The 12,731-nt window shown below is 43.6% G+C and overlaps 1 protein-coding gene across 2 annotated transcripts in view; it reads left to right on the top strand.

The window, feature by feature from the left end:
- The window catches only part of HOS1 (ubiquitin-protein ligase), a 57,328-nt gene extending 45,150 nt beyond the window's left edge, over positions 1–12,178 (top strand). Inside the window, exons 9-12 of one of the 2 annotated variants that reach the window (XM_086522497.1) lie at positions 10,274–11,184; positions 11,285–11,422; positions 11,640–11,668; positions 11,768–12,178. In XM_086522497.1, coding sequence (XP_086378623.1) covers positions 10,274–11,184; positions 11,285–11,422; positions 11,640–11,668; positions 11,768–11,859 — 1,170 coding nt within the window. In that variant the 3' untranslated portion in view covers positions 11,860–12,178. Of the gene's footprint in view, positions 1–10,273; positions 11,185–11,284 lie in introns of both variants that reach the window. The other variant, XM_086522492.1, reaches the window with a different exon arrangement.
- Positions 12,179–12,731: the final 553 nt, after the last annotated feature.

Raw genomic sequence — 12,731 nt, 5'->3', positions numbered from 1 at the left:
TTTATGTTACTTGGGGTCCCATCGGACGGGGTGCCCATAAGTTGGTAGGACTTCTTCTTTTGTTACTTGTTCTTCTTAGGGTTTAGGCCGCTTGGCGAACATCTGTAAGTTGGCTCCATTCTTCAGGGCTTTGACACGTTAGCAGTTTGGGACATCTTCAATGCACTGATTGTAAATATGACACCAAAGTGTTTCTTAAGTATGCTCTTCTAGGTGGCAATAGCGACGATGTGGCTATCTTTCTTGATAATAAAAACTTATACAATTTTGTGGACGTTGTTATAGATGCTGCGCTTGCAGATGCGGGGTAGTGACTGTGAGAATCGCTTGAAGTGGCTCGTGATATGAACATGGATACAAAACTAAATACTTCTGGATTTTTAGCTTGAGCAGCAAACTACAATGAGAATTTACAGTTTTCTGCGTGCATAGCTTTTTACTTATGCGGCAAGACATGCCACAATTACATATTTCTCTTTGTAAATGCTTGTACATATCCTTCTGGTAATGTCAATTGCCACTGCTCTTGCAATGCTTAAACATATCAAGTCTTTTGATGTGAACTTTTATCTATATGATCCATGTTTATTGTTTTGAGATTATTTTGTAAAATTTTAAGAATACGAAGTCTCCTGATGTTGACTTTTATAAGTGTGTACCATTCACTTGTATTGATTCATTTTGGTACTTCTATCACTGAATTTTTAAAAAATGTTTCATGTTCGTTTGTTTAGCTTCGGGATTCCTACGAGTCCGACTTGATCCGAGAAATTATGACGGATTTCAAGGATGTTTTTCTTGATGATCTACCTCTTGGCTTGCCGCCTTCAAGAGGAGTAGATCATGCCATTGAGTTGGTGGTTGCTAGTCAATCCTTCTCAAAGCAACCCTATCGGTTTAGTAAGACTGAGGAAGACGAGATTCAACAGCAATTGAAAGATTATCTGGACATGGGTTTTGTTCGGGAAAGTAAATCCCCGTGGAGAGCGCCAGTGTTACTTTCTCGAAAGAAGGATAACACCATGTGCTTTTGTGTGGATTACAAGGGGTTGACAAGGGGTTGAATAAGCTCACTTTCAAGAATAAGTGTCCGTTCCCGTGTATGGACGATGTGATAGACCAGCTTCATGGAGCGTTGTATTTTACGAAGATCGACGTGCGATCAGGCTATCACTAGATACGAATCAAACTAGAAGATGTTTCCAAGACGGGGTTTCCATACGCGTTTTGGTCATTATAAATTTTTGGTCTTGCCTTTTGGCTTGCCAATGCCTCGAGCTACGTTTTAGCAGATGATGAATGATCTGCTGAGACCATTCCTAGGCAACTTCGTTGTTGTATTTCTCAATGACATCTTGATCTACAACCGAAGTTTGTCTGGGCATTTAGCGCATATACGCATTGTTCTTGAGGTACTGAGAACTGAGGAGCTTTATGCTAAGGCTTCTAAGTGTGAATTCTTCAAGAAAGAGCTTCTATATTTGGATCATATCATTACTCGCGATGGAATTCATGTCGACCCTGAAAAATTGGATAAAGTGCGAAATTGATCCATTCTGAAGAATGTGCTCCAAGTAAAGTCCTTTTTAGGCTTTTACTGGGTTCTTTCGCAAGTTTATCAAGGATTACTCCAAAGTTGCTGCTTCGCTTACACAACTTTTAAAAGGAGGGGTGAAAGGACTGAAGACTTCCGGTCCTCACCGTAAAGGTAATCCCCCTGTTTTCTGGAGTGAGCGTCTCGACGAGAGCTTCGGACATTGAAGCACTTGGTGACTGCTGTGCCAATATTGCATATGGTGGATTCTAGCAAGCCATTTGTAGTTGAAACGGATGCTAGTGATTATGCGATTGGTGCGGCGTCATACCAAGATGGACGTCTTGTTGCGTTTGAAAGTAAGAAACTTTTCGACACTGAGATGCGTTATCCAAAGTATGAGAAGGAGCTTTACGTCATAGTCCATGCCTTGAGGAAATGGCGGCACTACTTGCATGGCTCTACGTTTGTTGCATGGACATATCATCACTTCTTGCCCTATGTTTGTGATGAGGGTGATCTCAGAGGCCGGAAGGCCAGATGGGTTGAGCTTATGCAAGAGTTTAACTTTGAGATTCATTACAGAAAAGGATCCAACAATCGAGTTGCCAATGCACTTAGCAGGATTCCTGGACTTGTCTATGGCTGAAATCTCAACGGATTTGCTTTGTGCTATTTGGGTAAGACATGGGACGAGGTCAAAGCGGGCCTTGACTCTTGTACAAGCTTGGGTGGTCCGAAGACCCAAGTGAGTCATGCGAGAGAGACGAGTTAGCAACAATATTTCATTAGAGGTGGACTATTGTTCAGAAATAGAGAAGTTTGCATGCCGGAAATCGATGAGGTTTGACAAAGGATTTTGTTCGAATGCCACGATGTTTCTAGCGTTGAGCACCCAGGCATTCAGAGAACTTTGGCTTTGGTTAAGCGATATTTCTATTGGCCAAGGATGCGCTCTTACATAGAGAGCTATGTGAAGAGATGCACTAAGTGTCAGGTCAATAAGGCAGAGCGTCTTAGGAAAGCTAACCTGCTACATCCATTGGAAATCCGATGCCAAGTGGCAAAGTATTTCCATGGATTTCATTTTTGATTCGCCAAATGCTAGTCGGGGCAATGACGCCATTTAGATTGTGGTCGATAGACTCACAAAAATAGCGAAGATTATGCCAACGAAGTCGACAACAAAAAGCCATGAGCTGGTGGTTTGATTTGTCGATCAACTATACAAGCTGTATGGTCTCCCAGAGGATATTGTCAGTGATCGAGATACTAAGTTCACTAGGCGATTTTGGCGAGATGTGTTTGCTTATCTTCAGATGAAGTTGAGTATGTCGTCTTCTGACTATCCTGAGTCCGATGGACAAACTGAGCGGATGAATCAGACGTTAGAGGACATGTTGAGGGCTTACGTCCCTCATCGGGAATGTGATCGGGAAAGGTATCTGCCACAATCTATAACAGTAGCAAGCATTTTGCTACTGGATTTAGCTCATTTATGCTGACGTATAAATTGGAGCCTAAATCCCCGATTGCTATTAGCTTAGAGAAAGTCGAGGATCGCCAAACTCGTGCTTTCTTGTATGACATGCAAGAAATGCTCAAATTGGCTAAGGATAGTATAAGAACGGCTCGTGATCGAGTCACTACTTATGTTAATCAAAAGAGATCTCCCACGACTCTAGCTGTGGGACAATGGGTCTATCTGAAGATACCCAAAGATTCCAAGACTATGCGAACGGGAAAGCATTATAAGCTTTGAGCTTGATATTGTGGTACATTCTTGATCACAAAGAAAATTGGCCAAGTTGCCTACAAATTGGCAATTCCTTCAGATATTAGTGTACATCCAGTGTTTCATGTCAGCCGCCTTAAAGAAAAATTAGGTGAAGCCGACGTTGTTGTGCCTATCGAGGAAAATGTATGGCAAGATATGCAAACTGAGTATACTCCTCGAGAACCGGAGGCAATTTTGGATCATTGTACTCGTCACTTGCGACAAAAGGCTTATGACGAGTACTTAATTAAATGGAAGGGTCAACCTGAACGGTTTGCTACTTGGGAATTAGTTAGAGCTTTGAAAGCTCAGTATCCCCACCTCATTGATGATGGGGAAGTATGTTATGTCTTGCTTACAAGAGAGGGGATCTGCCTAGACGCCGTCGGGATGGGCCTTCAGTGTCCGAGCGGACATAGTGTGAAACCGGCCAATGTGGCCGACCATTATTATGAAAGGGAGGCCAAGGCCTCATTTGCAATTATTGACCCCACTGGCAGAGTGCCAATGGTTAACCCTTGAGGTTAAGAGTGCGCGAGGTCACCTCGAGGAGGTGAGGCCGGGTGGTATGAGACGCTCGTTCCTACAAGTGCATGCCTACGTCCTCGAATGTTGGCCCAAGCACAGGGGAACTGCCAGATGGTCGGGTGGTTCGTCCGACGCGTGTGTGTAGGCGGTCCGTGTAGTCGGGAGATCCACTCACGTGTTTGTTTCAGGGATGCATGGTGGCTCATGGATAGGACAATATCCATCTCATTAGGGCAAGAGTTTTACAATTAAGAGAACGAATCGAAGAAGCCGGATAACAGATCATCACATGATTCTGGAGCTGTACGAGAATCAGACGGTAGCGCATCGGAGGGTTCCGACGAACTAAGGGAACTTGATGCAAGATCATCAGAGGCTTTCAAAGAAGAAAGAGAGAAATTATGAAAGAGCTACTAGAGAAGGGTCTCCCTCAGCCCAATACACCACCTTATTGTCGTCAGTGCTGTTGGTTTTGAAGAAAAATAGATCTTGGAGAATGTGCATTGACTATAGAGCTCTGAATAAAATGACCATCAAGACTATATTCCCTATCCCAAGGATCTATGATATACATGACAGACTTCAAGGGTCTACTTGCTTTAGCAGAGTCCATCTGAAGAGTGGATATCAATAGATCCGAATTGCATAATCACAAGGGACGCGTCACGGGATGGGGAACAGGGGACGGGGCTCAAATGGATTTTTAGTGTAAAAAAGAGGGCGGGATGGCAAGTGGGGATGGGAAGCCAAAAAATAGGCGTCCCTTGTGACTATGCCGAATTGCTCCTGGAGACGTCTACAAGACAGCTTTGAGGACGACTTTTGGTTTGTATGAATATTTGGTGATGCCATTTGGCCTTATGAATGCTCTGGCTACATCCAACCACATGATGGATAGGATTTCCAAAGAATACCGATCATTTGTGGGCACTTTCATTGACTACATCCTCGTCTTCTCCAAGAGTGAGGCAGAGCACAGACACCATCTGTTACAAGTTTTTTAGGCACTGCGGCAGTAAAAACTAGTTGTAAATGCGAAAAAGAGCGAGTTTTTCTTGCTAGAGATGCACTTTTTGGGACACATCGTCTCAGTGGAAGGTGTAAAGATGGACCTGGCCAAAGTTGAGAGTATTCGTGATTGGCCTGATTTGATGAATGTCCATGAAGTTCGTAGCTTTCTGGGTTTATGCTCTTACTATCGGCGGTTGATTTTAAAATTTGCAGAGATAACTTCTTCTGCTGACTGAAAAAGGGGTCCCCTCTAATTGGTGACGGTCAAGGTTTTGGGGGAAGTCTTGATGCAAGGAGACCATGTCATAGCTTACGGGAGCAAGATGTTTTCACGTCTTGAATAGGTTGCATAGATTTATGAGAGAGCTTTTGGTAGTTCTCCATGCTCTTACACAGTGGCGACATTTTTCTACTTGGAGCCGATTTTACTATATTTATGGACGATCAGAGTTTACGCTACTTCTTGTCTCAGAAGCAACCTTCAGAAAAGCAGATGAGATGGGCTAACATTCTGCCACAGTTTCGTTTCCGGATAGTCCATGCTCTGGGACATAAGAATTTAGTGGTAGATGCGTTGTCTCGCAAGTCCCTGGTTCTGGCTATTTCCACGATTCATCCTAGAAGCTTCAAGGATATGATAGATCAGTATGCCACCGATCGTGATTTTGCAAACATCTTTACCCGATTATAGAGTGAGGAGACAGTTGCAGGCTATTCCATACGGGACGGCTATTTGATGCGGAAACCGATGTGTGCTACACAGCCTTTGAGGGAAAAGGTTTTGGACAGAGTGCCATTGTCCTTCTTTTTTTCGGGCCACCGCGGCATAGATACCACCTTGAAGGGTGTTGAATACTACTTCTACTGGCAGAGGCTCAAAAAGTCTGTGGACGAGTTTGTACGCAGTTACTTAGTATGCCAAAAGGTCAAGTTAGACATGCATAAGGCACTAGAACTCCTACAACCGCTACTTATACCCTCTTGTCCCAGGGAAAGCATTGCCATGGATTTTATTTTTGATCTTCCAAAGACTCAGAGTGGGCATGGTGGCATTTGGGCAGCCATTGACGGATTCAATAAGCAGACCCACTTCATTCTAGTAAAGAAGACAGTTAAGCTCGATCATTTGGCAAAACTGTTTGTCTCACAGATTTTCCAATTACATGGTATGCTTGAGTCCATTGTTTCGGATAGAGATCCCCGATTGTCTAGTTTGTTTTGGAGAGCAATCTAGAAGTACATTGGCACGCGGTTGTAGTTCTCTTCCTCGTTCCACCCACAAACAGACGGGCAGTCTGAGATAGCCAATTTAGTGGTTGTGGACTTGTTGAAGTCTTAAGGTGCTAAAAAGGTACCGTCGTTTCTAAGCTCCTAAGATAAGATTTTTGAAGCAGATCAGTACACGCGAGCTCTAGACACTGCTCTTGCCAAGGTTCGCAAGGCTCTTGTGAAGTCTCAAGCACGGCATAAGAAGACAGCGGACAAGCATCGACGCGACCTACAACTGAAGGAAGATGATTGGGTGCTCTTACAGTTTGAGAAGGCACACCTAAGAAAACAAAAGGGAAAGGAGCAACTATTTCTAAAGCTAAGTATGCGGTACTATAGCCCTTTCCAGATTCAAGAAAAGATAAATGATGTATCCTTCTGTCACAAGACGGGCACCACGTGCCAATAGAAAAGAACAGACTGAATAGACGTTAGCACTTCATTAACAATTGAATTGAGGGAGAGAGACGACACGCGACACGGACTGGCGTAATTCCACCCCAGAGAGTATTGGCCCCAAACCTTGGCGCCCCTTTTGGTATTTCTTTACATTGCATCAACACAATACAAGCCGGTACTCGAGACTTTGCACCTTCTCCAGGAAGCTTGCCAGAGAATCAGCCTTAACCTCATATAAAGGCCCTTGGCCTGAAAAGCAGTTTACATGAAAAGCCTTCAAACTCAAAAGCTTCTGGGCCAAAAGCAATGCCAAAAAGCTGCCAGCATAATTTACGAAAATCGGTACAGCTGCCACGTCATCAACCAGCCCAAAACGCGGAAATCCGTACAGCTTGCCACATCATCGTGCCAGCGTAATTTTCGGGAATCTACCACGTCATCAGTTTTTGCATGTGGATCCTGCTTTATTTTAGTTTCTTTATGTCACTGGCCAGACGGGGTTCCCATAAGTTCGTAGGACTTCTTCTTCTGTTACTTCTTCTCTTAGGGTTTAGGACCCTCGGCTGGCATCTGCAAGTTGACTCCATTCTTCAAGGTTTTGACACATCAGCAGTTTGTTACATCCTTCAGACTGAAATTGCAAGTTACTTGGAAGATTCACAATGCTTTTCATGCGAGTCTATTGAAACCTTTCAAGGGTGAGGTGCCAATTGACAGGGACAGTGAGGAGCAACCTGAAGTGGAAGAGAGCGAGGACATTCTTGTTCTGGAACAGATACTGGCTCACCAGTAAAGGAAAGGAAGGTAAAGTGAACGGCGGTTCTTACGTAGTCAAGAACTCTCCGACATTGGATGTGAAGTGGATGGAGGAGGACCTAGTAGATACTCCTCGGATACTGGAACTTTACCTTGAGGCTTTTGGTCTAGCTTCAACTATTCGGAGAGATCCCAGAGATCAGCAGGGTTAAATCTTGTGCAGACTGGATTGCACCAGAGGAGAGTTACTCCGCTTCTTTGTCACAGGTTACCCAAATGGAATAATGTCTCCAATTTTCCTTTGGATTTGAGGGATATTGATGGGCTGATAATATTCTACTGTATGACTTTATGCAGGTAGTACTTCGAACTATGAATTCCCGAAATGAATTTGATATGTATGTCTATATATGTGCTCTCTCATGTGAGTAGTGCGTGAGTGTATGATCGGAAGACGAAATGACTGCAGGATTTTGGTCCTGTGATTCCAGATGAGATGGACATGATAGCAATAAGAAATAGTCATTTGAGATATCTATGGAGATCAGGAACAGATCTAGATGTGACTGCTAAACACGTTGCCGATAGATCATGATCTAATATCTCGATGGACTTTGTGTGATGTTATTTGAATGTTTGGTGACTGTCTTCTTTGTGCAAGCGTTGGATATGTTTTGTCTAGGGCGTCAATGCTTAGAGTCGGTGTCTACTTAAGTGCTTTTTGGCGTATGTTTGATTTTGCATACGTAATCAAGGGAGATTACAATTCTGTCAAGAGTGGTGTATGTCACAAAGTAATGACTTGGCATGGCTGATTGGATGCACTACGGAGAGAGGGAGGCCCAACCTCTAGTGAAAGATGTAGATAAGCCTGATAAGCCGTACCAACTTACAGAGCCTAGCTTAGAGACCTAAATTAATGAACTTGAAGCTCAAAGTTGTACCAACTTATGGTACCCAGGCCGAGGGGCCTAAAACCCTAAAGACCAAAAGTGTTAGGTGCAGCGGAATGAATGTTGTATTTTCTCAAGATTAGTGATCTTTATCGCTCAAGGTTCCTTTTAGTTCTTAGGGAAGGAGAGAGCCTTCCGTCTTGTAGAGTGCTATGATCACAACACAAAGTGAGTGGACACTGTGCGTGCAAGTGAATGAGATTGAGAGGAGGAGAGAGAAGAGATACGACACCCGAGAGGTTGTAAAACCCTCCTCCGAAGGCTCGACTCTCGTCGGCGAGAGTGGTCTACTTGATTGCACAAAGGTGTACAGTGCGTATGCAATGGACTGATGCAATGGGACTATGCCGATGACGACGACGGTGATGACGCTGAAATCTGTGGTCTTCTATTGGCTGAATTTCGTGGACTGTTTCGGTGGCTGAAAATGACTGTTTTGGCTGCGTTTCCTTGGGCTAAAGATGGGGGAACTTCTGCAACCAATCTGGGATGTATCTGCTACCTTGCTAAAGGCTGAAAATGATGTGTATCTGCAGCAGGTTGGGGCTGAAAGTCAAAATGCTGCAGCAAGGCAAAAACGCTAGCTTGGCTGAAATTGCTGATGTCAAAACGTTGACTCTGCTGATGCTTTGCAATCCCAAAAACGTTGGCTTTGGGGGGCCTGAAGGGGGAAACAAACTCCAGAAAGGTGCTTGATGGCGATGGCTGATGTTGGGAAACTTGCCCGGCGAGGATGGGGATCCAAAACGCTGGGGGTACTGTTGAGAAGTTGCCTGTTGAGCGGGAAGCTCTTGCTGCCTCTTTTGCTGTGGAGTGCTAACTTGGGTTTGCTTATATATTAACTTACCCAATTTGCCCTACTGACTACCCAACAAAAGTCACTTAATAAATAAGTGAAAAATGTCAAAAATAGGGAAAATGGGATAAAGTCACTTGAAAAATTCCCAAACTGACTCTAATGGAATCTGAAGGGAATACTGATGATCATGCTGTGTGCAACTGGAGGATATGCATCTATTGCTAAGGCCTCACTCTGCAGAGCATTTGGATGCAGAGTTTGAGAGCAGAGTCCCACGGGAGTTGTACTTTGCAATGATTAATGGTAAAGAAATACTGGAAGGGGCTCCAGTCTTTGGGGCCAATACTGCTAGGCGCGGAACTCTGTAGTGCCGTGTCGACTCTCTCTCTCTCTCTCTCTCTCTCTCTCTCTCTCTCTCTCTCTCTATTAAAGTTCAGTGATTTTGAAGTTTTTGTTTGTGTGTTGCTATTAATTTCTCGCTTGGAGTGTCCAAGCCTGTTACACTAAGAAGGTTCCACCTATTCTAAGCACCAAGGATAAGATTTTTGAAGCAGATTAGTATGTTTAGGATTTGGACACTACTTTTGCTAAGGTGCGCGAGGCTCTTGAGAAGTCTCAAGCACGACATAAGAAGGCAGCAAACAAGCATTGCCGTGAGTCATTGTTGAAGGAAGATGATTGGGTGCTTTTACGATTTAAGAAGGCACGCCTACGGAAATGAAAGGCTAAGGAGAGACCTTTTTCAAAGTTGAGTACGGATGAATTAGCAAGTTGAATCTAGTGCAGTGAAGATTGCACAAGAGGGGAGTTACTGTGCTCCTGTGTCATAGGTTACCTCGATGGAATAAAGTCACTGATTTCTTTCAAGCTTTTAGGGATACTGAGAGACTGACAATATTTTGCTGAATGACTTTTAAGTAGAATGTTTTTTTTTTTTGGCTTATCAAGTCTTTGGTGGTTATAATGTCGTCTTGGCTCCTATCTACTACTTGTGCAGGCTTTAGCTTTGTTTGTGAGTATCATAATATCTTGTTTAAAGAAGTCCACTTCAGTTTAAAGATGTCCACGCTGAAGGTAGCTACTTCCTATAGCAGTGCATATGCCATCATCGAGGGCTCATCTTATACCAAAACAAAGCTTTCTTGATTTCTGTGCTGCAAAGCATCGGTCTCAATGTTTTGTGAAAACTAGAAAAACGTTGGTGTAGCACACTTCTTACTTCCACTAGTTCCACATCTATTTAACAGGAAAAAGGTGTGGAACTGATGCCGCAAATACAACAGGACCAGCTAACAAGTGGAAGCCTTGATCAGTTTTTACTGCCTTCAACTGGCAACGAAACTGCATATGAAGTATCCAATTCAAACTCAAATTTTCCAGATGTACAAGAAGAGCTGCGTCTCTCAACGAACCCAGCCTCTACCTCTGTCGTGAATACTAACAACTCACCAGTCATACCCCCCATGACATCAACAGAGTTGGGATTGGGCAATTACCGACAACCTTCTATACTACATGGAAAACCTTTCAGGAGTACCTCGGGGGTGCCAGATGTCTTATCTCAGCTAGATGTTACAATTTTGGGTAGTAACACACCTCAAAAAGGGTACAGTGATGGACTTCTAAGTCCCATTTTAGGCAGGAAATTGCTGTATAACGCAGAGAATGAGTTGACTCCTTTTTCAAATAAAAATATGCGACCAGTGTTTACTCAAGATGGTAAAGGCAAAGCCCAGAATGAGGGCCTAAAGTTTCTTCGCACTCCTGGTTTAAGCTCATTGGATTCAAAGGATAAATCTGATTGTCTACCGTCATTTGAGATGCCAGAACCTAATCTCCTTGAAGGTAATGGAAGGCGGCCAATGAATGAAAGAGGCCAGAATGGGGCATCTTTTGGACCTGAAAATGGTATGGGAACAGCTATACCCTTGTTTCGGTGGTCTGAAAATGGAGCTGTAGAAAAGAGGGAGTCATCAAGGAATGGCAGGTTGTCTGATTTCCCAAGTGGGGATGTGAAGTACAGGTCTCGCAGACAGATGCCAAATGTAAGTCCTAATGGAAAAAGAAAGGTGTATGATCAACTTGATGACCACACACCTGGAGATAATATGGTCGTTGCGAACAATTTCAAAATGCCAGGAATTGAGCAGCAGAAGGGGTAGGTTACTGTGCCCCTCAGAGAGTGGAGGATGCTTTATCATCTATGACATTCGTAATATTGTGACGTATTTATCTGCTTTTAACTGTTTATGTTGCAGGCTTTTGCCATCGGGGGCAGATATAAAGAATGCTTACAGTAGGAGAAAAAATGGCCCGAGATGGCGAACTGAAGATGATGGCACGGAATTACCGTCCGTTCCTGTATCTAGTGGGAGAATTAACAATCTTAATGATTGGTAGGGCAGACTGTGCAGTTACTCATTCAAAAGCCATACACCCTAGCAACAACCCGTGAAATGTTGTGAAGTCGCTCGTGGCAATGGACGCATTGCAGCGAAGCTGACCAACATGTTAGGTTGTCGGCGGGTTAAATCTGCTGCTGATACGTTGACCTCATCTGTTTGTGCTGCTTCTCTGTTAACTTGAAATAGAGGTGTCGGTTGATTGTTGCAGCGAGTCCTGGGCAAGGGTGTTAGTTGCAGGCACGTGAAAGTTTCTGTTTCAACTGCAAGAACTGTTGCACTGATGCATAGCAGGGATGATTTCCTTGTGCTAAAGTTGAAAGGATCCAGGTTTTGCAGATATCGGCAGTATGTACTTGTTATTCTGCCTCCCTATTCTGGCAAAAGAGCGTTCTGAATACAGAACATACAGCGGAAATTTTGAGTCTTGAATTTTTAAAAAACTATCTCCATACCACCAAGATAAATCTTGTAGAGCAGATCATGCTTGTTCGGAAAAGCTGCCTTGCGATTCCTACCCAAGTATGGCTTGGTGATGTGTACAGCTGCATAGATGAATGGTAGCTGTTGCACGTCTTCGCAATTTTTCTGCTTCTCGTTTGTACTATGAACAAGACACGAGTTTGAGCGTCTGTTGCAGGAGGGTCTGAGTTTGGAAAGGCTCCCATGCCAAGCAATTTTGCTGGTTATACACCCAGTCTGTCTCATTGATCATCAATTATTCATGCATTTGAAAATGCTTTGCCTGTATCTTTCCATGCCCTTTTTGGTATATAGCTCAAATACGTATCTGATGGTTTAGGAAGTCGCCGTGTTGTTTTTTAATCCCTGGGATCCCTGGGCACATTTTAAATGTATGTTTTGTATTTAGTTTTTTGGAAGCCAATAAGAGACGAACTTAGGTATGGACCACAAGGCGGTCAATGAAATCAATGATGGCCATAGTGGCATTGGATAATGTCGATCAACAAAATACCATAGTATGGTAAATGTGATACAGCTGAAACTCAACGCATGGATATAGATTGTTACCTGCCTTAATCTTTGTCGGCCTATAGTTTTTAAAAAAGCCAAGGAGCCATTAATATTGTGGTGTGTGTGTCCGACCAATGTGGGAGGATACTGGTTGTCTAGTTGTGTTCTTGGCATAAGCCTATCTTGGCATGTATGCAATACCTTTAATATAAAGAGATGCCTATTGATTTGAGGGCAGACTCAGTTGGGCCTAATCCCGTGCACACCACATTGGTGGAGTTGACGAGCAGTTGAGAAGCCTTTCTTGGTTTTCACGTTCTGGCTTGCG

The sequence above is a fragment of the Adiantum capillus-veneris genome, chromosome 1, assembly GCF_014529385.1.
Source record: "Adiantum capillus-veneris isolate H3 chromosome 1, ASM1452938v2, whole genome shotgun sequence".
Classification (NCBI taxonomy): domain Eukaryota; kingdom Viridiplantae; phylum Streptophyta; class Polypodiopsida; order Polypodiales; family Pteridaceae; genus Adiantum; species Adiantum capillus-veneris.
The sequence above is the reverse complement of the archived record's forward strand: the minus strand, read 5'-3'. Positions and strand labels throughout refer to the sequence as shown.